General features: G+C 39.1%; 1 protein-coding gene across 1 annotated transcript in view; it reads right to left on the bottom strand.

Annotated features, from left to right (window-relative positions):
* Positions 1-26,984, bottom strand: part of znf385d (zinc finger protein 385D) — a 98,715-nt gene that overhangs the window by 29,027 nt on the left and 42,704 nt on the right. The window contains exons 3-4 of the mRNA XM_087848462.1: positions 25,218-25,325; positions 8,582-8,750 (exon numbers count right to left, since the gene is read on the bottom strand). Coding sequence (XP_087704588.1) covers positions 8,582-8,750; positions 25,218-25,325 — 277 coding nt within the window. The remainder of the gene's footprint in view (positions 1-8,581; positions 8,751-25,217; positions 25,326-26,984) is intronic.

The following is a 26,984-nucleotide window of genomic DNA, read 5'->3' as shown; positions in this document are numbered from 1 at the left end:
GAGTGTCGTCAGTTTAAATCAGTGTCAATTAAATGTGATGTGGACCACAGCTGCATTACCTGTTGTTTTGTTAAGCCCACTGCAGCTCATTTTTAATTAAATCCACAACATGGCAGAATGTGACGGATATCACAGATTTTTGTTTTAACACCCGCCCACACGCGCGCCAAAGGTGAAGGGAGGAAAGTGTGATTTTTGCAGTAAATGATGTTAATAGCAAAAACAGCTTATGAATACAAATGCAGAGGTTGTTCGTGGAGTCCTCCTCCCACTATTATTTGTCTATTCCAGCTGCGCATGATGTCTTTTCTGCATCCACGCTCATAGCTCCTTCAGCACGCCTCCTCTCTCCTTGAGATGCATTTTTGGCTTTGAGATATCCTTTGAGATGAGCAGTGAGATCAATTTCTGGGTCAGAGGAATCCCGAGAAATAGGGGCAGAGGAGAGAAATATCAAGGAGGGAGAAAACTGAAAATGGACCTTTTTTGGAAAATTCTTGCAGCTCTGACTCCTCATTTTCCTGCTATTTAAAGTTTGTGGTCGACAGGCAGCAACATGAAGAACAGGTGCTGTAAAAAATAACCGGGTGTATAAGTCGACAAGTTTAACCAGCTTCAAAAGTTTCATATTGTATTCGCAAACAAAACAAAACAGTAAAAAACTCTCGGCATCAATCAAATATTCACCCGACTGCAGAGCTCTCATTACAGAACACTTGCAATCAGATGTATTTCTACCAAACACAAATGAGCAATCAGATTACATTGTTTCCACCATGGATCTGTTGTACTGAAATTATAATAGAAATCATATATTTTGTACTTGTAGTTAACAGAGCAAAACAATCTAATTGCAAGCCCACTCTGCAAACGTGCACCAAGCTCTGCCTCCCTTCTTCCACCGACTCTCGCCACAGGCATTACTCTTCTGCGATCTCGGCATTTCATTAGCGCCAGCTTTGTGACCCTGATATACCATCAAATACTTCAGCCTTACAGATAATGCAGCATTTACCCGCCTCGACAATTAATTCTTTTGACATCTGAGTACATTAATATTCATTACCCCGTGCCACTTGTGACAAACCACCACCCCCACAAGCTGTAGATATGATCGTGAGATGCTGTATAGAAATATACTTGTTGTTTTTTGCTCCTCTTTTTTTAAGGGCATTGAAATGATTAATAGCCGTTTGTCTGTGTGGTTATGACAGCTTGTTGTTTAAGGTCCCAGAGGTCTCTGTCTGTGTATAATGTGTTTACAATTTTCCCCAGGCTTGAGTGTAAGTTTAATGTCAGAGCTGTGTAGAATCCATTACAGATGAGTATCTCAGTTCAGGTGCAGTGAGAGGAGGTCAATGTCTGAGCCCTACCTTTGTTGTTTGGCCTTTTATTTATTTATTTTTTATCTCAAGAAAACGTGCTTCTCCCTCTGGCGTGCAGCGCTATTTCGCGCTTTAAATTGTTTCAGTGTCGGTTGGCCAGTTTATAGAGATCCCTTTCTTCCCTTAAATATAATGCAACTGAAGGATGTTTGCCTTGTGATGTTCAAAGCACAAAATATATAAGTTTGAAGAACTATCTGATGACTACCAGCTGCACACTTCTTTTCAGCCAGCGCAAAAAAAGTGTACAGCTGGCGAACATTAGTAGGACAACTCACGTCAACGAGCCATCATCGATGCTTTCATCGTGTCTCAGTGTCGGGAACATGAGACTGTTCATGCACACTTTCTTTTGCATAGTACTGCAGCTCTCGCTCCGGGGTCGGTGGGGGGAAAACGGCTCATTGCAGAGATTAAGACCTCAGAAATCTGCAAACTTTGTGGCTTAACTGTATCAGCTTTTCAAATTTGTTTTTTTTCTTTTTGTTTGGTTTTATTACTGTTGCAACTTTTAGCACAGCAACATAAATGATATTTAGTTTAGTCTTATTCAAGAGAAGGCGACCATTACAGAGACATCTGCAAAACTGACATCAAAGCGATCCAGATGGCTTTTCAGGAGGAACTGTTCCTTTAAGGTCTGAATGTCTTCACATCTATCAGCTTTTTCCACTAAAGGCTTTATGATTTTATAGAAAAATATGTGTATATGTGCGTATGTATGGATAGATAGAAATATATATATATCTCTATATATATATATAGAAATATCTCTCTCTCTCTCTCTCTCTCTCTCTCTCTCTCTCTCTCTCTCTCTCTCTCTCTCTCTCTCTCTCTCTCTCTCTCTCTCTCTCTCTCTCTCTCTCTATATATATATATATATATATATATATATATATATATATATATATATATATATCTCTATATATCTCTCTATATATATATATATATATATATATACGTGATATATATATAGAGAGAGAGATATATCTATATAGAGATATATATATAGATATATATATCTATATATATATCTATATATATAGAGAGAGATATCTCTATATATAGAGATATCTATATCTATCTATATCTATATCTATCTATATCTATCTATCTATATCTATCTATCTATATCTATCTATCTATATATATATATATATATAGATATAGATATAGATATATAGATATATATATATATATATAGAGAGAGAGATATATATATTCATATATATATCTATATATATATATATAGATATATATAATATAATATAAATACACATGACATATAATGTGATTGCAAGGAGGTATTTCTGTAGTCCATTGATTACTAGATAGTGGAAAAGGGGTGGGATTAAATAAGCTTATGCTTCTTCCTGCTCCTTTTTGAACATGAAAGTTATTTGTAGTTGTGGTTGCTTGTTTTCCTTTTGTTTTGCTTTGTTCATTCGTCTCTTTTGATTCGATGTTGTTGTACTTTTTCAACATGTTCAAAATAAAGATTCAATCAATCAATCAATCAAAAATATTCAATCACCGTCGCTGCATAGCTGACTTTCATAGTTACTGTGTCTTTGGAAATATTTCAGTCAGATTGAGTTATATTGGTTTGATATGCTGTGTAGCAGGGCTCTGTACTGGGATTGAGGTAAATTAGAAGTCATCTTTTCATTTCAAACTTGCTGAAGAAAGAATGAACGACAGATGTGCCACATCTTACTACTACAGGGTCATTTTCTACTTCACAGAAAACAAACAAACACTGACTTTGATGATGTTAGAGAATGATGGACACAAACGCACAGCAAGGAAACGGGCTATTGTGGCTAAGGTGGTCTTCAACAAGCATACGTGATAAATATTACAAATGATCAAACTGCTCTTACTTCAAAAAGCAACTTTACAATAAAAAAAAGTCTTTTTTGTTTGTTTTTTGGAGCCAATTTGACCAAAAAAATGTCGGAGCCACAAAATTGATTTGGGCCTTATAATGAAGGTGATACAGCCTATTAAGTATGAATTAGCCTATCAACATCACTAATAGGTGTAAATAATTAAGCTCATTAACCACATGAGACTACTCTGCAATGCGATATTTACTACTGAACTACTAATGTTGAAGGCAAAGCTCTTCTGTTTTCCTCAGCTGCACATCGCAGTCGACCTTTAGGTCTGTAAAAACAATATTCTGCTTGTTCTGGAAACGTCTCACCGCATTACTTTTTTCTGTTGTTTGCTAATTTCTCATTGTGGTTCAAGCGTGAGAGTAAGTCAGCAGCATTAGCACACAACTCGGTCCAAACACACTGTTAAAGTCTCTGTTTTTCCTCCCTGGATTTTCTTTTTGTGGATTAGGAATCCACAGCTAGAGGGACTCGGGACCAGACATTTATTTGTATACATCCATGCGATCCACCAGTGTTGAGGTACATCAAAACTAATAGAACGTGGATAGCTATGGACATTTTAATTGACAAAATATGAAAGCAATTGGTAAAATTTAGGCTACACGTTTTTACAGCTGGATCAACATGAGGAGTCATGTAGAGAGATGATAAATAAAGTCAAGAGATTGGACTCACTGCACAGATTTGCATGTCTAAACTTTTGGATGCTAGTGTATAATACAATAAATAAATAAATAACAACTTTTACACAATCACACGAGCCAAAGACGGCTCCATAATCACAAGTGGTCTACTGATACAGTCTATTAAATCTTATTGTCTAATTAAAAGAACAACATAAATAATCAGTGTTTAAAGACAACCTCGTCTTATTTCAGTCCAACATTTATTGTTTCGTGTTGATTCCAGCTGTGTCTATTTTAAAATTCCAAATTGTTTATTTTACAGTTTAATTTCCTCCTCAGTGGCCATTCCATTTCAGAAGACACGTTTCATTGTGACATTTCATCAACGGGGCTTTAGTGCGTCTGTCTGCTGCTTTACTCAGATAACTCGCATAACCGCCGCTGCCATGTTTGTCCTGAATGACTGACAGAAATGCTCGAGAGGAAAAATCGTGTTATGAAATAAAAGTGGAGACAAAAGTGACAAGCAATTAAGTTGAAATGTTTGTCAAAATTACATGTTGATGAACTCATTATCTAATGTGGGATTCGTTCAGGATGACATTTAAAAATTCGATGGAAGCAAAAGATGACGGGAGATGCTTCACAACTTAACTTTGTAGACGTTATTTTCAAACATATATATCTGCTATTGTGTATTCTTAAGTGACGTCAGGGTAACCCCCTGACCGTGGCTCAGGGGGTTGGGAAGCGTAACCGGAAGGTCGCCGGTTCGATCCCCGGGCTCTCTGTCCTGGTCGTTGTGTCCTTGGGGGAGGCACTTTACCCTACTGGTGTTGGCCAGAGGGGCCGATGGCGCAATATGGCAGCCTCGCTTCTGTGTAGCTGTGGCTACAACTGTAGCTTGCCTCCACCAGTGTGTGAATGTGAGAGTGAATGAATAGTGGCATTGTAAAGCGCTTTGGGTGCCTTGAAAAGCGCTATAGAAATCCAATCCATTATTATTATTATTATTATTAATCACAAAAACTCTTCTGTAAAACTTGATTTCTTACAAATCCAGCTGGTTAATTACTGAGTCCTGAATCCTCAAAGCTCCCAAAAAATCTGAACTTCCCACAGTTCACATGAAAAGAGTAAACAGTGAATAACTATCTAATCAAAATTTAATTCTCAGCAGCAGCCGGGGGGAAAAAACACATTCAGTGCATTAAATATTTAAGAATATTAGATATAACATGTTTCCTATGTTGGTCAGAGTGTGTTGACTCTTTTGTGACATAAATACACGAGAAAATTAGATTTTTAGCTCAAAGTAAATTTACTTAGCGCATAATATAAGTATTATAAATGTAGCCATAATTTCTGAAATGCATTTAAGATTTAATAACTACTGTCCCTTCAGATGTATGACCTCCAAAGTCATAGCTGGACTTAGCATTACATCACATCACATCCCCTCTCTTACGGTAAATGTCGATAGTCTGCAGTGTGGGTTGGCTTCAGGGAAGCTTGAGTGCAAATTGCTTCTGTTAATGGTTTGACATTTGTATAGTAGCTAAGTAACTCTGCGGGGTACGAGACAGACTGCAGCCAGGTGTGAAGCTCTTAATATAAGTTAAAGACTAACACATGATGTGCACCATGTGAAATATATAAGCTTAAACTGCCTGTTTGTTAATGCTCTTTTATGACACTGTTTTAGGGGATACAGAAGAAAATTGTTATCCGGCTTATTTGAGCAACCTGGATATTCCACTCATCCATTTTCTTAACTACCTATCCAATTCAAATGCCACGAGGGGGTTGGAGCTTACGCAGACTATCACGGGGCCAAACCTAAACAGATTCACAGGATATTCTCCCTGAGAACTGACAGTTTTCAAACATTGTTATATAACGTTTCACCTCAAGTATTCTTTAAAATGCCCGTATGTGGCTTAACAGGTTCATTTTTTGCGAGTCTACTATAATATGTGCATGTTTCAATGTGAGGAAAAACATTGCTGCACCTCTTTTTTTTTTTTTAAATTTGTAATCTTTTCCTGAAATGCTCAGTTTTAGCTGTTGTGCCCTTAAGATCTCCCTCTGCTCTCCATGAGCGCAGTCAACAAAATTAGGCGTTAGTTAGCTTCTACAAGGTCTACAAATGTGGTTGTAGAGCACGTGGCTGACAAAATCCTCGAGTTCATCCCAGTTTGAATTCAAATCAGACCCAGATAAAGAAGAGAATCCTGCATTCATGTAATCCTTACATTATAGATTTTACAGAGATTTCATTCAATACTGTTTCTGAAATTACTTATTGTGGCCTTAAAATCTGTATTTCTTTGTGTTTATGTTGTTTAAAAAAGTATCAACTTAAATTTCATGTGGCCTGGTTGAGAAGCAGGAAGGATCCACTAAATTTAAATCAAATGTTCTTCTTGTTTTTAACATGTAACATCAACGAATGCTAACAAAAAAGCTAAACGGTTCCACAATTTGTGGTTGGCCGTAAGCATTACAACTGTAACTCACCTCAGACCAGTGTTGCCAACTTAGCGACTTTGTCGCTATATTTAGCGAGTTTTCAGACCCCCTAGCGACTTTTTTTCTAAAAAAAAGTCGCTAAAAAAAGACGTGAAAGCGCATATCGCTTTTACTCTCAACAAGCAGCGGGTGCTGTAACGCAGTCAGTTCTTCTTTTACTCTTTTACTGTTATGTGGATCACAAGGTTTAAAACTACTTATACACACACACACAAAGTAACTCCACCAGAGTGCCTATTTCGGGTCAGTTTTGCCGGTCCAAGCCCAGATAAAGGAGCAGAGTTGGAATTGTGACATTAAAAAAAACAATAATTGCTAAAAGAAATTTAATTTGTAGTTCTAAATAAACTCTAAATGCATTTAGGACGTTTTTTACTCACTTTATGTCTCTTCCACGATGTTATTTCTCTCTCCAACAACGTAGGTTACAATTACATTAGCATGACCAATTATGCAAATTAGGTGATGACGTCATTTAGCGACTTCTAGCGACTTTTAGGACAACCAATAGCGATTTTCCTTACTGAGGAGTTGGCAACACTGCCTCAGACGTGTGGGAAAGGGATTCAAATTAGTGTTGGGTTGTGGCTGAGACGTAAAGTTGAGGAAATCGCTCTGTCAAGTCATCTAAGGCTCTTGGAAAAAAGCTGAACTTCTTCAGTTCTACAACCAAATGGTGGAGAATCCCAGGCATAAAAACCTGGTATAAATAGATGTCCAGTCACTGTCCCTCCAAGCTCCTTAGAATACCATGACCTCGATGAATGAGAACCCACAGACTCTGTCAAGTAACTAAAAATGATGAGCAGTGAGGAAGCTTCTTTTTTGAGGGTATCTCAAAGTAACTGCACGTTAGAATGCAGATGTGTGAGGCAGTGATGAGGCTGCATGTCACATGGGTGCTTTAAACTTCAGGCGTCAGGGCTGTATAAGGTTCTACATATGTATAGGTCACAATGCAAAATGCACTCCAGAAATGTGCTCCTAATTTAAATACTTTGGAACGTTGGAAGAAGACATGGTTTAAGGTTGAAATTAATCCCAGAGCAGAATAGCTCAATGTGTTTCTAATTACTCTAAAAAACGTCTATTGTTACAGTTAAAGGGGAAGACTTTCATTGGGCCAATTTTATGACATAATAATAGGCAGCTTAAGGAATATTACGCTTCAGAAGACAGAGAGGGCAGGGCTGCTCGGCAGTGCTTTCAGGTGCCAAAAACGTTATCCTCCACAGGGTCAATACGGGACACAGAAGATAAAACCATTTAATATATTGTACATCTGGTTCCTGTCAGGCGCTGAAAGTTGCAGTTAGTTTGTGTTTACCTTTAAACATGTTTTAAGTAGACGAATACCACAGAGTCCCAGACTCTAAACACCTGGCCAAGATGACTGGATTTAGAAAGCCACCTGGCTGCAACATGATGAATATTAAGATACACAGAGTCAGCACACGATAATGTGAACCAGAAAACTGGAATTAAAAATGGAATAAGGGCAGATGCAAAGTAGAAAGCCAGAAGAGGAAGATGCAAAAAAAGCAACAGGGTGCTTTGTACCAGGAAGTGAGGTGTAATCCAGAAATTATAGTCTAGATTCATCCATTAGAAGTGCCCAAACATCTCACATCTGTTTGTAATGTATCAGAGAGGATATTACAGCAGTGGAAAGTTATGGTGCACGTCATTTCAGCTTTGGTTAATATATTGCAAGGTAAACAGCAGGAATACTGGTGTGCACGTAACAAAGTGCCTGAGCTTGATGTTTTCTTTTTTTTTTTGTTGCCAGATTACCATGTAATGATTTCCAGTTGCCCAATAAGTTGCACCAATGGAATCAACTCATGCAAATGAGCGGGCATTACATGTTTTGTCACAAAGTGTTGTTGCCTGTCAGCACTAGATAACACAAAAAGCACACTTAGGCCCTACCTCATTGCCAACCCAGACAACACAGGGCTATTATAATCAACAGTGAGTCTATCCAGGTACTAAAGTGATTACAAGTTGAGTGCAGCAAATCAAAAATGCCAAATAGGAAGGCTTGGAGGTTTAATGATGATTCCCAACAGAAGGGCTCCATCTACATAAAGAACAGCAACAAATAGGAATATGCAGGCAGGAAAATACAAACCTTTCCTCTCAGTGTTGTTGGGGACCTGTGAGGTGTTGATGCCCTTGGCCATCTCCTGGTTGGCGGTTTCCTTGGTGACCACTGAGCCTTTGAGCTTACTCTTCGGGGCGTCCAGGGCTTTTAGCTTCTTGGCATGTTTGGTGCCCTTGTAGTGGGCCAGGGCCTGGCTCTGTGAGAAGAACAAATAACAGGCTGTGGGAAAGTGGCTACAAAGTCTGGATGAATTAAAATATGAAAACTAAAAGAACACAGTCAGGGTCAACGAAGCAGACTAAACATAATTAGCAGGCTCAATATCCCTTCAGTCCAGCAAAAAGTGTTGATTTCTTTCAGCCAATTTGAGAAAATAAGTATTAAAGCTAAACGTTTAATACACCCAGGTACCACTGACGTTCAAAGTTATTTATGTGCTTTATGACTGACTGAATAGCTACTACCTTTCCTCCACATGTGCTAGTAAAGGGAGCATTTTTGGATCAAATATTAATTTGTTGTTCCACAGCCAATGACTCGTTTATAAGGCCTGGATGTCAAATATTTTACCTAAAAGAGGAATTTTGCTAAATCAGCTCATTATATCAACAATATAGTTGCTGTTGCACCTCCTGGATAGCTGCTAACGTTGAATTTTTTCTGGCTACTTCAGCTATAGCCATAAAAGTTTGCATGAAATGATCATTAAGTCTAAATATGAGGCTACTTTCTCCAAATGGGACGTGTTATGATTATTTCCAGCTCCAGATTTGTATGTGGGGAATCTACTAGAACAACTTTGCATGAGTCACAGACCAAAACATTTTTTATTTATCCTAAACGGAGCCTTGCTGCAGCCCTTTAATTCACCCTCTCTCTGAATTCAATTTCATTTCAGTTCAATTTGTTTATAAAGCACTAAATCCCAACAGTGGTCACCTCGAAGTGCTTTATATAGCAATGTAAAGACCTTACAACAATACAGAGAAATCCCCACCAATCAAACAAGCCGCTGTGAGCAAACACTTGGTGACAGGGGGAAAGAAAAACGTCAGAATAACAGGAAGAAACAAGCTCAGGGAAGGGCAGCCATCTGCCATGAGCGGCTGGGGGTGAGGGGAGGAAGACCGGACTGAAACAAGATGTTTTAGTTCCTCTTCTCTCCCTTGGAGCCATCTTTCATTTGATTTGCTGGACTTACAAACAGAAGGTTTGAACAGCAGGTGGGTGGGGCTTCTGTGCTCACCCACACCTGTGTGCCTGATATGATCGTACTCGGGACATCCATTTTCACTAGAGTCACAACGGGGTGTTTATATCTAAATCCATGCATCTACATATCTACACTATATATTTTACAACAATAATAACTTGATGTCAGTGATTAAGAAATTTTTGTGACCCATGAAGTTTAATTTATGCAGTGGCCATTTGTTTTAAAGTCTGAGCACGTAACGCCACCAAGATTCACCTTCACAACAGATTCATCAAGTCGCACAGAAGGGGGACATATGCAAAGACTTTGAGCTGCCCTTGTTTACCTCTGCGCACTTTGCCTGTGGCAGGAATGAAGGTTTTAGGACGGATCCAATTGGAATAAATAAATACGCCAAGCATGCATCCCCAGAAGACACCGGTAAGCAGTTTTATTTATGCACCGCGGTGGGGATATTTACCAAAGACTGCTGGGATAGAAAGCCTTTTGCAGGTAGTATCTCTGGATTAGCATATTGTTTCTTTCTGTCCTTTTCAGTAATTAGTGTGCAGCGGTTTGGTTTATTTTTAAATGAAAGAAAAACAAGAACTCGGGATCACATAACAAAGTTCTTGTAACATGCCTTTTGGGCATTCAGTATATTACCTAAAATGGTCCGCAATATAGTGTGCAGACTGTGAACTTTGGCGAATAACATGAGAAGGTGCACTAGAGTATGTGACAAGTTAATAGGATGAGACAAGTAAAGAGGTGTCATTACACTAGATGCATAAAGTTGCCAAGAACTCATAGTTCAGTAATTTTGTTGGCAAAGGAAATTGCTGGAGTGCCTCGAACATTCCCCCTTCATCCTAGGAACCACTTTTGGATGAAGCCTCACTTTTTCAAAGAGCGTGTGCATCTTGTTCTGGCAAGAAACCGTTCGTTTTAGCCCGCATTCATCACCCTCCAGGTATCAAAGACATAAGTTACCGTTTGTCATGAGACACAGCTGATATGGGTGGGTGTTTAATGCAACCACAGAAATAATTCATCTTTCATTAAAGCAATGAAGTGGAAGAATTGCCTGAACTCCGAGTCTGGCACATGCATGATTAAAACTAGAATGGAAATCATTTGTTTCCCTTTCAGGTGCTCTGCGAGGGGTGAAAACACATCAAACAAACCAGCCTTGCAGGGTTTCTTTAGGATTTAGAGAAGCTGCTGGAAACCGAAAGGTCACAGTTTAAATTCCAGTGTATCCATCAAGAGCCGTGAACAATTCAGCCCCCTTGTGCATCATAAGTAAACCTCAATAAAAGTGCTGGCAAAATAAAATGGAAACTCTAAGCTTTGTTTTGCCGTGACATTAGGCTGGCATGTTGCCTGATTGTTTTGTCTACGTAGAGCCTGAATAAGGTTCAGAGTCACGATGGGAAAAGTTATGACGAGAACTTTTCTGTGAAAGGTGTGCAACCATATTAGTGGAAAAACCACAGCAGTAAAGGCTCAAAAAACAAAGACACATCACAGTACAACTACTTTAACCTGTGTTTACACATTACACACGTTTTTTTTTTCTTTTCTAAATATGTATATTAAATGCCTTGTTGACCCTATTAAGGGCAGCTTGAATAGCTAACTGACACTAATGAAAAGCCATCTCATTGTTGTTGCATATAAGATCTTAATTTTACTTAGTTTTGGTTTATTCTCAGACCTCAAATTAGTTTCATTTCCAGTTTCATTTTTACTCCACTGTAAAATTCCCATTTAACTTTAAATGGTGCGTTTAAACTCAAAAGGCCCAATTATCTCCTTTATTTGTTAGTGCAGTCTAAAATGAGAGTGAATATCGGTCCAGGTGACCAGAAATGTGATGTTAATGCTCTCTGTGGCTATTAGATTTGTAGCCTAAATAAGAAACCAGTTGATAAAATTTTAGAAACTTTAGAACAGTTTTAAAATTCCCTTTGTGAGGAAAACTGTTAGGGTCCCTGGGTCGTCGACCCAGTGTTTTGTGTTTTTGGTTCTTTGATTTTGTTATTTCATTATATTCTAGCTTTGCTTTATGGGTTTTAGGATTATTCTTAGTTTAGGTTCTCTGGTTTTCTGTCTGTGTTCCATAGTTGCTGTCTCCCCTGTCTGCAGTATCCCCACGTCCAGTCAGTGTCTGTGTCTGACGTCACGTCTCTGTTCCCTTTGTTATAGTGCTTGCCTGTGAGTCTGTGTTATGTTTCCTGTTTTACTTTGAAAGTCCATGTCTCATGTTAATGTGTCTGGTTTTGCTTCCCCTTATCTCGTTAGGCCTGATTTGCCCCAGCTGTGTCTCCCTCCTGTTGCCCATTCCCTGATTGCTCCCTCTATGTATTTAAGCCCTGTGTTTCAGTTTGTCAGTGTCGCGATCTACTCTTTTCTACCCTTGTTCATGCTGTGTGTTCTGTCTGTCTGCCTGTTTAAGTTTATTTTGTATTTTTGGGTTTTTGTTACGTTTTGCCCTCCAGCAATAAAGCTGAGTTTTGGAAGTACACTTTTGCCTCCAAGTGTCTGCACCTTGGGTCCTATTCCTGCCTTCACACAGCCGTTACATGACAAAAACAGACAAAAACATAACCTACATCTCAAAGATACTATAAATGTTCTTTTCATTCCCTTTTTGTGTTATATTAATTCTACTTTGATTATCTGTATGTCTATGCATTTAAAGCAATTTTAAATAAATCGTATGAAGTAACTGTTATTTCAGCTACTGCAGTTTTTCAGTCATGTATGGGACATTTAAAAAGTTCAGCTGATTCAATTAAACATTTGTACAGAAGTCAGGAAATTCAAAGGAAAATAACCAGAATCATTATACTGGCCACTGTCTCGCTGAAGAAGAAGATTAGTTGGTTTTGACTTCGCAATCCAATTAATTTAATATCATTTAAATAAGACTATGACCCATTTCTTCCATAAACAGAAAAGCTGTTTTTGGTGATTCAGAGCAGATGAAACTTTTAATTCAGGGGAAGGTTCACAATCCAACATTAATGATTTATGTAATATTTAAATAAAATTATCTCCAAAGCCCAAAACTGATGCAATGGAGAGTAAATCTATTCATTGTATTTTTTTTTCATATGTAGATTTCTTTTTTAATGGAGATGGAACCATCTACCACTTTGATGTGTAGTATTAAGTTTATACACCATTTTTAGCCTGCCATAAATCTTTATGATTTACACAGTGTGTATACAAACCTTTCTAGCCAGTAGTATCATGACAGTACACGCTATGGAACTAAAGTTTGTAGTGATGTTTGTTTTAGGGGATTTTAAGTTCTTATTTTGAAAAGAGCTGAGTCTCTTACACAGTGCATGCAACCAGAAACCCACCCATTCACATTCCTGTGGATGAGTTAAGACCCCAGTAAATGACTCCAAGTCACAACAAAGAAGCACCAGTCATTGTTTTAACCCATAACAGCCAGTGTGCGGGCCTCAGTCTGATGGGGAGCAAGGGCAAGTCTCAGAGCAAGAAGCCGCTCCCAAGTCTGATTCATAGTGTGACTCAAATGTGTTGCGACTTACGTCAAAACCAAATGAAAATAAACACATTCTTAAAACACATTTTCATCTGGTACCAGCCTGCAGCCAACACCTGGTTGCTGTTGAGTTGTTATTCAATTTCCGTCAATAAAGTTCAATCCAACTCGATGGTTCCTGCACAGATTGTTGCTGTAGGGTAGGGTCATAAATTTTTAAGGATTAAACTGATTTGTGAATAAATGTTTAATCCAAAGTAAAATATCTGTATGACATTCTTATGTATTATTTACTGCACTACAGGTCATCAGTAACTTTAACTACTGAAGTTAAATTTTTATTTTTGTAAGAAAAAATAGGTTTATGTTAATAAATTATTCTAATACATCAATAAATTGTGTTACACTGTTGTAGCTTGTAACTATGAAGCTGTTTTTTAAGACTAAAATAATGACTTTTTCCTTAGAAACCAACTCATGAGTTGGGAGTTCGCCTTGTAATCGGAAGGTTGCCAGTTCGAGCCCCGGCTCGGACAGTCTCGGTCGTTGTGTCCTTGGGCAAGACACTTCACCTACCGCCTACTGGTGTTGGCCAGAAGGGCCAATGGCGCAATATGGCAGCCTCGCTTCTGTCAGTCTGCCCCAGGGCAGCTGTGGCTACAACTGTAGCTTGCCTCCACCAGTGTGTGAATGTGAGAGTGAATGGGTGGATGACTGGACGTGTAAAGCGCTTTGGGGTCCCTAGGCGGGACTAGTAAAAGCGCTATACAAATACAGGCCATTTACCATTTACCATGTCAACCTCGTCCCTCATTATGAACAAAATATGGCTGTTATTACTGGTCTTAATCAGGCAAAGCAAGATCAATGAAAAAGAATGACACCCAGGATTATTAATATATATATGAGGGAGTCTCTTTCCAGTCATTATATATAACTAATATGAAGAAACTGTCCAAAACTGTGCAGATGCTGAGCCTTAATAAAGTGTTGAGTTGTCCCAATCAAGATGTCCAACAAGCAATCCAAAACAAATCCCTTTTTTCTTCCCAACTCTTAGAACAACTCCCGAAGCTTCTTCATTTGTTTGCTAAGCGGAAGAAGCTGCTTCATGTGTTTCCTCACCGAATCCTGGGCAGCTGCAGTTCTTGATTTCACTCCCAATGGTGCTGCAGCCAACACCATGAAGAACACTAAGAGCAGGTCCAGGAAGAACAGAGCCAGCAGGCAATGATTCTCTTCAATCACTCCACACCAGCCCTGGAGCCAAAAATCAGAGTCACGGCACCAATAAATAACTCAAGGTTTATGGTGGGGGGGTTGGGGTTGTTTTTTTTGTTGCTTTTTGGGGATTGAGAGATTCTTTACTCCTGATATGGATTAACACAACCCCAGGGAGGAGACACACATCCCTTTTGTGTTGTGTCAGAAAGGACTTTGGGGGAAAAATCTCAAACGGGTTTGCTGTGGTGAACTTTGTGAATAAGGAATCGACCGAAAGTAGCAAAGTATTGATAAAGTATTGAGACGTAAAGTTGAAGGGGAAAGCAGGTATTTTATGAAGCATTGTATAAAACCACTTGAAGCCAAAGTAAGTCAGCTATTGTTTGATGAAAACAGCTGTCACCTGTTCCACAGGTGGGTCTTGCTTTGTGTTTCTGATGTCCTTTTTCTCTGCCTGTTTCTGTCAGTGGGGGCAGTCAAGTCGAATTTGTTGTGGAAGGTTTTTAACTGAGTGATGTGACCTAAACGTATCTGAATGACAGTCTTAAAGAGAACTGTTTAAATGAGCTAAGTACTAGGAAAATTTGCTTTAATGGTTTCTTTCTTACCTCCTTTAGCCCTTTGCTTATAAAAACAATCAGCATAACTGATGAGTGGCACAAATCTAGTTATTAAATATTAATTAAAGGTGCGCTTTCCATTTAATGCCATAACTTGTTGACAGGTTTTGAATTTTCACTGGCAGACTGTTAAATCAGCAGCTGAACTGTGAACATTATGCTCCTGTAACAAAATCTCCTTCTTATCAAGGCGGTTTCTTCATTGCCTTCTCTGTCTGCTGTTGTATTACCGGCCTTTCGAATTATCATGAAATTAATTTTTACCTTAGGCCAGCTGGGATAAGAATAAAATGCTCTATTGGGATAATATCATACTCTTAGTTCTTGCAGATATGATGGGTCTGATGAGTCAGGATTTTGTATGTGAGAAGAAGGATTTTAAATTAAATTCTGGTTTCAATATTAAAGACCTCTGGTACTAACTAAGCCCCCCTAGTTCTAGTACTTTCGCTGCAGTGTTTTCAGAGAATGTTTAAAACAGCCAGATAAGAAGGAATTATAATAATCTACCAAAGAAGTAACAAATACATGAAATTCTTTTTCAACATCATTCTGAATGTTTTACAGATGAAAAAGTGCATCTTTATTTCTTTAATGTACCCACCGAAAAGAATATGCTGGTCAAAAATAACTTTAAGATTCCTCATAGTGTTGCTGTGCAATGCCGAAGTAATGCCATCCGGAGTAAGCATGTGGTTGGACACCTTTCTGAGGGTCTTAGGACAAAATAGTATAAGTACTGAAGTACTGCTTATCCTTTTCTCTTTAATACATGCCTGATAGTAGTTTAACTAACTAGTCTCTGTCATCTGGCGTCACTGATAAATAGAACTGGGTATCATGTGCACAGCAATGGAAATGTAAAAACTGTCTTTTTCATGCATCCCTAAGAGAAGGAAAACAAATATTGGTCCCAACACGGAACTCTGTGGAACTCCAAGAATAACATCTGTATTCAAGGGGGAGTCCTTTGAACTAGTCAGATGGATATGACTCAAAACAGTGCAACGTGTTTCCTTTAATACGGCGTCATTTAGTCTCTGTAGGAAAATGTTGTGAATAGCACTATCGAATGCTGCTTTAAGGTCTACGAGGACAAGCAGAGAGATGAGCCCACTGTCAGTGACCACAAGAAGATCATTATTTCACTAGTGTTGTTTTTGTACTATGATGAGCTTTAAATCTAGACTGAAAGTCTTCAAATAAAGTAAGATATACTTCACTTATCAATTCTTTTGTTACAGCATTTTAAAAAATAAACACAACAAAAATATAACACGTAACTTTGAGAAATAGAATGATGTATGTCAGTAAATAATACAATGTAGCAAAAACATCTGAGTCAGGTAACAACTAGTCAGAAACCAAAATAAATATGATAAAGTAAACTAATCTGGGTTTAAATGACAAATATTAGCTAAAAGAGGAGCCCCGTCTCACTCCCGAGGCGTAACATGCCGACGTTTTGTCACGTCCCGCTGTGTTCCTGTGGAACGCAAAAGGAGACCTTCGGCGTTCTTATGGTACGCGGCGGGTTATGGCTGAAATCCAGTGCAATGACGCTCCCGTGGTAATAGACGTTCCAGCCCTGTATTCCAGCCCTAAACCTAACCTTATCCCTAGCCCTAACCATAACCTTTTTCCTCACCTTAAACAGGACTTAAATGATGTTAAATAGCGTGTTTCTAAGCGATTTGAAGAAAAAGAGCGAACATGTGTAGATTGAGTCCATACGGTTCTCATATTTCCTCATTTTTCAGAGGTCGTCATTTAGGAACGTGGTGGGTAGCCGAAAACGTAATATGTTGACGATTTGTCACCTAGCGTAAAATGTTACGCTTCGGGAGTGAGAACGTGTTGAAAAGAGCTGGAATTCAAGATCCTGTGCTCCGCTTTTAGTCGCCATTCTGTTTCCCACCTCTCACTATTTCCAATTATATTTCATTTGTTTTTTATAAGCCTTCTGGAGTTTGTGTTTTCTGACTTTCTATAAGTTCAGTAGGCTTTGTATTAAAGCTCACTTTTTGTTAAGTAGTCTGCATTTGGGTCTTCATTTTGGTCAATTATAATTGCTTTCCTTTTTCCAGAAGCTACGTAATAGTATTTCTTCAGGCGTTATCGCTGCTTGTTATTCAAATTACAGAAAAACATGGAAGGGGGGGAAAAAAGAACAGGCTTGAGATTATTAAGCGAGGTCTCCGGAGAGGAAATGATTTCTCTTTTCCACAAAATAATGCCGATACAACTAATAACACAATAATGATAAAAACACTATTAAAGTGGTGACAATTCATGATGCCGGAGCAGTGAATTAAAAATGTCACTGATAGCTCAGAGGCTGCATTACTGATAGTTTTTTAAAACTTGTTTTGCCATTAAAGCCTTAATTAATTGTCATCATGAGCACAAGGAACATTAAGCTGAGTTTTAATTCATACGCTGTGCAAAGGGTTTTGGTGGATTTGCAATAACTTGCAAAAAAAAAAAAAAGTAAAAGCAATAAGTAGATGTTCCAGATTTCCTGTTTTTGTCTTCTTCTGCTGTGATGGGAATATTATTTTTATTCACTGACGTGATATATTTTTTTAATAAAAATCTACCAGTTCACTCACATCTTTTCACCAATATTATTTTTGTTGTGCACGTGCATGATAAAATGTCAAATAAAAAATCCATCACAATAATCACAGAGGACAGTCCAAACTGTAGAGTTGTCTTTGTCTGCACAGCTGCAGCTTTACATCAATCTGAGAGAAGGCAATTCAATCTCATCTCCTGCCAAACTGCTTATGGAAATATTATTACTGTTGTGTTGCACCTAAAGAGACCACGGTGTTTATTTCAACATGAGACCGACCTGTTAACTTGTCATAATAATAACATCAACGCCAGCGTTTGTCAGTGCGGATTTTGAAGAAAACAGAAGCTGGACTGAAAAGCCTTGTCCTTCATACTCAGAAAGAAAAAGAAGATGCTATAATTTTTTAAACTCTGGGATATCACACATTTTCAGACAGCCTCTTAATGAATGCATTTATAGTGTTGCTTCGGGTTTAATAGAAAATGAAAACGTTAAGATCAAAACACAAATACAAAGCCTGACTCATCATCACAGCTGGACCTTCATGGCATGGAGTGGGTGTGAATGTTGGAGGGTTGGTTTCTGAAAGTGACAGATGATGACCATACAACACGCAGTGCAGACAGAACCCTCTGTTATAAAATACCAAAAGCACAAACCCAAATAGACTTATTGGGGAATTGGAACAGCCAGTGCTGAGTAAAAAATCCCAATCAGTGAACTCACAGATTTAAAGAACGAAAATGCACTTGATTTAGGAACAGCATATTTTTGGATAGAGTCCAGTGGTGATGCTTAATTTTTTGCATCCAACTGACACATTATCATTTTCAGTATGCCTCATAAACCTTTGAAAAGTAGTGAAGTAATAACACGATAAAACATCAGGTTTGTTCTTTAGAATTGTGAAAGCTGTGTTCTGTGTACGAGATCAGGGTCAAAAAACAATCTTCTGTTTACTTAAAAGTAGGCAACACAGAATCACTGTGTTGCCTGTGAAAAACGGAGAGAAAAGAGCTCCAGAAGTGGAAAATAAGAGTGACCTCCACAGCATGACTATTTAATTATACTTTAGGACATAAACACTAGGAAACACTGGGCTCATCAGCATTTCCTAGCCTTTTTCCCCCCATGTACTGATTTTAAGGAATATGGATATACATGTACACACAGCAGCACACACCTTTCTTGCAGGTTATGTCTTTGTGCTTGTTTCCTAGGTTATGTATTGGCAACCTGTCCAGACAACAACCCCCCAGAACCCCGAGATAGAAACACTGTTAAGAAAATAAATCAGTGGATGCGTGAATGAATGTCCAAAAATGTTTTTTCCCCTCACCGAGGCCTTCACCAGGTTAAAGAAAGGATTCCTTGTCCAGTCAAATAAATCATTCACAACCTTTACTTCAGTCAGGACCACTTTAAGAAGATTGTGGTTTCCATCATGTGGAAAGCTGGAGGTGAGGACAGCAGCACAGAATGCAGCAGAGTACTGACAAAGTAACGTTCACAGCAACAGGGTTCGAGGTTTGAATCCTGCCTGGGGCCTGTCTGTGCGGAGTTTGCATGTTCTCCCTGTGTCTCTGTGGGTACTCTGGCTTCCTCCCACACTCCAAAGACATGCATGTGGTTAACTGGGGATTTAAAATTGCCTACAAGCAGGTGGACTGCTTGATTTCCTTGTTTCTCATTTTTTTAAGGCTTCAAGGAGGCAAGCTTTCGTATTACATACGTGAAGCTCTCATAAATAATAACCACCCACCCTTATTCAAATGTTGCTTAATGTTTTTATTTGACCGTTGAGACATAAAAGTTCTCAGATCATCAATTCATATGATGCTGTGGCCCAATAAGTGAATTTACCCTGGTTTCTATGTAGGTCTGTTCCTGAGTGACTCCTGCTTTTATCTGAGCTCCCAAACACAAAAAAGTCAGCCCGGGTCGCGAGGCAGGCAGGCAATGAGCGAGACAAGAACCGAATAATTATTAAAACAGGCCATCCTCAGAGCTTGACAAATAACATTTGTCGTGTGGTCAGACAGATTTGGGTAACCTAAATGGAACAAATTAATCAAAACAAGAAAGTAAATTGTACTGTGCACACGACAGCGTCCGTGCACTGTGTAGTAAAACAAGGTCGTGACATACATAAAGTGTTTATTTCTCCTTAGTGCAAATAGCAGGATTTATAGATGTGAGAACAGGGGTGTGCGTGTAGCTGTAGCTGTTCTGTAACAGCCTGCACATCATCATCTGAAAAAGGTAAACAACGTGGAACATCATCATGTGTAATGTTACTGCACTTTGGCATGACACTTCTCAGGCCAGAGGCTGCAGACGCATCAACATGTGTTCTTCAGATGGCTGCAGGAATTTAATGAAGTAAAGGAGAGCGGTTTTCATTAAGCAGCGGTGGACAACAAATACCAAAATACCAGCGATTCTCTCTTCATTACCTTATTTGATTAAACCTCCCACCCCTTTGTTCCCTCCCTTTGCACTTGGCACCAAAATCCTGCACAGGTTGGCGAAGCAATTTTCAGTGGAAATTTTTTTGTGCTTATGTAAACACCATCATCATATGAATTAATAATCAGCAGCTTCTCTGTGTGTGTTTGGCTCACATTCGTTCTTGCTTGCTCTCTCTGTATCACACACACAAAACACTAACTAATGTCACTCATAATGTCTCTCCTGACACGCTCGCTGTGACGTGTACATTTGCTCCTTTGCGTTTCAAGAAAGAATATTGAGAAAGAAAACCTATTAGCTTGCAAAAGGGCTAAAACGTTAACTGGATACAATCCACAAAAACAAAAGTCAAGGTAAATAATTGAAGGACTTATTTGAAATGCAGCCAATGTAAACTGGAAATAAAGTGTTTCTTGTGATGGAGCAGATGAGACTATCTGGTGACTCACTCGCACTTAACAAATTGCAGACTTGAGGCATGTTTATGACCCTAACTCATAAACATGACTGCAAAGTAAAGCAGAAAGATCTTAAAATCCATTAAAGCTGAGAAGGTTTTTTTCTTTTTAAGATCTCAGACCATTAACTGGTTTTTAAATCAACTTTCTTCCATCCTCAGAATGTTTCAGTATTGAGTATGAAGGACAGGTCGAGCTTCTCTCCCTGCATCATCTCACATTTATGATAAACGATCACTGGAGCAAATTAAAACAATTCCCTGTTGTATCCTTGAATGAAATAGAAGAAAACAGCTCCTGAGTTCATTTTCAACCCCCTCTCTCTCACAGTGCTACCTGTCCACTGACAGCTGAACACAGGCTCTATTTCTCTAATGAAGCTTTAAATTAGCAGCTGATGGATAGTAAATATATACTAAGGCAGATTTCCCCATGTAAAACATAATAATCTCATTCTGAGTAATCACCTACCCATTCAATGTTTGAAAAGGATTGATTACTCATTTAATCACGGAGCCACCACACTGCTATTTGGGGACACAGCTGATTTAACGGCGTGCAGCAGGAGCCGTGATTTTCCTTTTTAAATTTTTTGATTGCTTTGAAAATGGTATGGAAATCAGGTGCAGGAAGAACTGAAACCCATCTGCCTGTCCGTCATTTAAATTTAGCGAGCTAATAGCATTGCCATGCATTTCATTACAGCATATTAGAGCGAGCACATATAATCTAATGAAGGCAAAAATACATTCGGTTTGGAACATATGATATATATTACTGAAACTCAGTGTGATGATGACAAATATAAGGACAAGAAATCCTATCATACTGAAGCTGTTATGAGCTTTGCAGAGCTAAAGAGAGCTACACGGCATTCTGAAACTCCTCAACGTGTCGAGACGCTAAAGTTTTGTATCCAATCTCTCCAGATGATTTGGAAACACTAATTTAATGATTACCCGTTTTAAAAAGGGTTGTTCCTATCCATATTTTTAATTTTGTGTTGATATTTTTTGGACCACAAAAACTTTAAATCATGTACATTACTTCATCCTCTGTCCATTAAAGCTCTTTTATTTCACTTTAAAACAACTTTACTGTGACTGGCCATAATAAAGATGTTATTAAGATCCAAAAACAGAAAACAGTTAGAAACCATTACCACCACTGTAGCTGTATATAGTTAGATCCATAATTAGATCCATCCATCCATTCGCTTCCGCTTATCCTTTTCAGGGTCGCGGGGGGCGCTGGAGCCTATCCCAGCTGTCATAGGGCGAGAGGCGGGGTACACCCTGGACAGGTCGCCAGTCTGTCGCAGGGCTAACACACAGGGACAGACAACCATTCGCACTCACATTCACTCGCACATTCACACCTAGTGACAATTTGGATTATCCAATTAACCTATCCCCACAAGCTGCATGTCTTTGGACGGTGGGAGGAAGCCGGAGTACCCGGAGAGAACCCACGCAAACACGGGGAGAACATGCAAACTCCACACAGAAAGACCCCGGCCTGATCTTCTTGCTGTGCGGCAACAGTGCTAACCACCGTGCCACCGTGCTGCCATAATTAGATATTAATGCAATTTTTTGTAATTTTACCTCTGTACACCACCACACAAAATATTCAAGATCTGATTAAAGTGCAGATTTTAAACTTTAATACAAGAGCTTTATCAAAAGTATTGAATTAACTGTTTCATAGGCTCAATAGTAACTGAACAGTTGACTGATAGATTGTTTTACAGCCAAATGAGGCCTGTTCCCCTGTTATTCCATGACAGATTAAACAGATTCCAAGTATTAAATTAGATCTTTTCATTGGGCTTCTTTCTATGAGTTCTAAAGATATGTTGATGTAAGTGAAGTAGGCCATAACTGAGCTGGAAAACCAAAGTAAACTATCAGAGAGTCAGCAAAAACATTCAAAATAACCAAATCAACAATCTGGTGCATTGTAAAAAGAAGGAATGTGCCGTCCTGCTCAGCAACCACAACAATCCAGTTCAGCAACATCAGAAGCCTGCAGAAAACAACAACTCTGAATAATCACAAAATCCATTCTAGAACACTTTCAAGCAGGTCGAGTTATCATTGTCGATGTCTACAGTTAAAAGATGTCTTCATCAGTGTAATCACAGAGAGTTTACAACAAGGTGAAAGCCACTGGTTGCACTCAAGAGGAAGGAGATCAGATTAAACGGTCAGAAAACGCTAAAAAGAGCGGCAAGCTTCTCAAACCAAGATTGACTCGTACGAGAATGATGGGAAGAGAAATGCATGAAGAAACGCCAGCCTGGTCTCATGACCAACATCAGTCCATAAAATGAACACAGTTCTCTGTTAAATAAGGTTTCAACTCATGATAGCGATCATGAACTCATTAGGAAATGTTCTTGAGGCAATAATCAAGTGTTGCCCTTTAATGTTGCATTCACGTTTTAGATCTATGTGCAGTCTATGGGCCAGACTTACAAACATGTTACACCAGTACAAACTGGGTTTTGGTGTAAAAAAGAAATGGTCGGTATTTACAAAAAACCCACAGTGACAAGGTTGTGTGTCCGAGGTGAGAGATCATTTTTGCAATGATCTTGTGCAAAATGTAGGGAGGAGAATATTTAAATCAAGATGTTTGCACCCATTTTATTGATGAGAGCACTGATATTTAAGGCCAGTGTATGTCTACTGTGAATATCCATGACAGCACTATGCTTTTTTCTTTTTTGTTTGGTGCACAAATTGTTTTCTCTCCTTCTCTTCCTCACTATGTCTCACCTCTCTCACAACAAGGTAGTGGGGCTTTTTAATTGTGTTTTTCAGTGGATAAATGGACACTCTCCTGGGGTGTGAAGAGGACATTTCCTCCACCAGGTGTGCCGTGGATTCCAGCAAGTGTTCCCCGCACAGGAGACAAGCCTGACAGGAATTATTATCAGGATTTAATCACAGGAAGTCAGCTGCAGTTTTAGCTGCTGAACTGTAGGTCAAACATGATCCAGAAGAGTGTCAGGTGGCTCTGACTCGATTGTGTCGATTTTGAATATGAATATACTTTATAAAAAAATTATAGGTTACATTTTTTTTTCTTATCTAACTGTTGTTGTGGGTGGTACACCCTATTTCAGCTGATAATAGGGTAAAAATCACACGCTATTCTATCAGAGTTAGAAATATTCCATAAACCCTTTAAATTCATGCTCTCCATAGAGCCAGAGATGATGCACTGATGCAGGCTGTTTGTAAAGCAACGACGTGGTGTAGATGGAGCTTTTTTTCTGGGTTTTTTTTGCAGAATTAAAGCCCGGCTCAGAGAAATCAAAGGCACCCATCTGGTAACTCTGGACTATGATTTACAAATTAAATGCCATGTTGTAGAAAAAAATAATACTTACAACTCTAAACTCATCCTGGTAGGCATTAATTAAGAGTCAGTTTATCATAGACAATCTGGGCTTCATCTGCAAACCAAGATCAAACCTCCAGGGCTGAAAAATGAAGAAACATGGAAGCAGAAAAAAAAGCAGTTCCTCTTGGTGCAACTCGAGGATGACTTCAAAAGACACCATAGAGCTGTATGTTAAAATGGTTAGGGGAGTGATGGGCAGGTGTCGCCACCTGGTATATCTCCTCTGCACTAACTGGACTCACTGACATGGACCTTTCCACCATGTTCGTCCTATTGATGCGATTAATATTGGCCTCTGTGCAGCACCCACCATACAAGAAGCTTGTATTTTCTCTACTACAGAGAAAATGAGAAAGTACAGTATGATATGAGGTGCATCTCAGTGTCAGCCATATATATTTAAATTGAGCAATATACTGGGATAATCATAATTAGAGCTATTTGTATCTATTAGACATGTTTTATTAAATTTTGTATCTTTATAATATATTTTATTATTTAATATAGTTCCATTATTTCTGTTCTTACTGTCATGGAGCAACTGTGACCACATAATTTCCTCAGGTATTGATAAACTATTCTGATTCTGATTGGTGAGATGACCTCTTGTACTGCATTGGACCCATGCAGTTTATGCAGCTTGCTAACCCAGCGGTTCCCCACTGAAGTGCAGTTAAAAGAAAGCAGGTTGTAGGCCCACCCACCCACACTGACTTCACCTTTCAGACCCTAAGATCAAGGCCATGTTTTTATATGCAGTCTATAATGATTTAATAATAAGTACGCATTGGCTCGTAAGGTTATTAGAACACCAAACCCTAACAGAGCACGAAATGCACACACATTTAATGCACTGCTAAATCGCTCTTTGACTGTCCCCACGCAGTGAATGAAGAAGATTCCACTTTTTCTCTTTAAAACTTCTGTGTTACCCTTTAATCTTACCCTTTAGCCACAGTGACAGTATGTGTTACCGTGTGCAAGAGAATACCTTCAACTCAAAGACAGTATGGCTGACAGCAGGGCAGGAAGAGTTTTAAACTTTCTCCTGTGCAGGTTGTGATGTGATGCCATTTTTCTCGTTTCTTTCTTTTTCTTTTCAGTGTTCATCTCTTGCAGGAGTACTTGTGACTTTTGAACTTTCTTTCCTCTTCAGAAGAAAAACTTCCTCACCTGTGAGTTGAACCTCAGCTGGCAAACGCTGCAGGAGACGTGCTTCCTCTTGGCGGTGGGAGGGAGTCCGAGGGTGTGATGGAGGACGGCTTTCTGCACCGGGTCCATCTGGAGGATGAAGAAAGACGCACAGAGAGAGGATAATTAAAACGGTGCTAAAGCCGACCTGTAAATCAGCTTCATTCCGCTCGCTCACTTGACTGTGAAAAGAAAACAGGCTGCCTGGGGCTTTCTAGAAAGCCAGACATCCATCTTTCCCTTCAACAGGTGATTTCTGGCTTAAACATTAAAACTGAATTAATGGTCTATTTGCTTACTTCAGGCATACGCCACCACTCTTTACTAATCTTACAGTAATGGCTTTTGGCAAACTCCCTCAAGGGAACAGTTAAAGGGCACCTGTGGCTTTTTTTATACTATTTTTAACAGCATGTTCTCACCTGAAAGCACATTAAATTTAACTTGCTAGAAGGTGAGCGAGATCTTTCCTATGCCTACCAAATCTCAGATAATATACTGTCGTTGAATGGCCACTTGAGCTTGGCTCCAAATTCAAGCCAATCTCTGTAGACGACCATAACATGCAGCACTTAACAGCATAAATAAACAGTGGTTGTGTAGTGGTTAACACATTTGCCTAGCAATCAAAGGTTCCCAGGTTTGATTCTGGGAAGAGACACAAATACCTTTGGCGCTGCCTCAGGAAGAACATCTGGTTAAAAAAAATCTGCCAAATCAAACGTGGAACTACCTGCTGTGGTGATCGCTTGAGAATAAAGGAGCTAACACCAGAAATAAACATGTTCACAGTAGATTTGCGACCTGTCCAGGGTGTATCCTGCCTCGTGCCCTACAACAGCTGGGATAGGCTCCAGCTTCCAACATTGCTGCTGCTTTCTTTACTTTCCATGTACCCTACACATGTGAAAGAGACCAGAAAAAAGCAAATTCACTTTCAGCTCAACTCATTAAACCCCAAAAACACTGTAAAAACAAAGCAGTGTATGTTACTCTCTGGATATTGGAAATGCAGCCGCTTTATTGTGAACTGCAATTCTTTAGTGTGTAGGCATAAGTGATATCAAGCTGTGCACAGATAATAACTGTTAGCACGATCAATTCTTTGTTCATTTGACAGAAGACAGAATGCCAGTGCCCAAACCCCACAAATATGAGCAAATGCCCTTCAGCTGCACAGCGACTGCGCTTTAGAACTTGCACAGCTTCGCGTTGCTTGTCTGTTTGGTGTGTGTGTGCCTCCCTCTGTGTGCTGACAGAGCTTTGGGGGAACGAACAAACACATCTGCCTCTCTCATGAAAAAGTCTGAATAGGCACCACTTGGCTGGGGAAAGTGGAAAGGTGCCGGCTGCGCGTGGGAGGATTAACTAACACACCTCGACAATTGTGCTGCAGAAGGTGGGCACGGTGATGTTACACTGTCGCTTTCAGTGGAAGCTGTTCAGCCGAACTGAAGCATTACTTTAACAGTATTTGTGTGCAGAGGTAGAAAAAGATGCTTGATGTATTTTTTATTGGGATTAGAAAAGAAAAAGAAAAAGACGAACAGCGGTGCCACAAAGTGGAACCAGGCTTTTTTAAAAAATTCAAATCTTTGGTCATCTTTAAAGTTTTACCTCTTATTGGTCTATACTGACAATGATTACTGACATTTTGATCTTCACCCACGTCAGCCATGGGCAGGCAGCAGGAGTCAGACAAACAACTTGAAAAGGACTAAAACAGGAAGGGCAGTAATTGTGTGCAGG

The sequence above is a fragment of the Neolamprologus brichardi genome, chromosome 11 (assembly GCF_056152115.1).
Source record: "Neolamprologus brichardi isolate AB-2024 chromosome 11, ASM5615211v1, whole genome shotgun sequence".
Taxonomy (NCBI): domain Eukaryota; kingdom Metazoa; phylum Chordata; class Actinopteri; order Cichliformes; family Cichlidae; genus Neolamprologus; species Neolamprologus brichardi.
The sequence above is the reverse complement of the archived record's forward strand: the minus strand, read 5'-3'. Positions and strand labels throughout refer to the sequence as shown.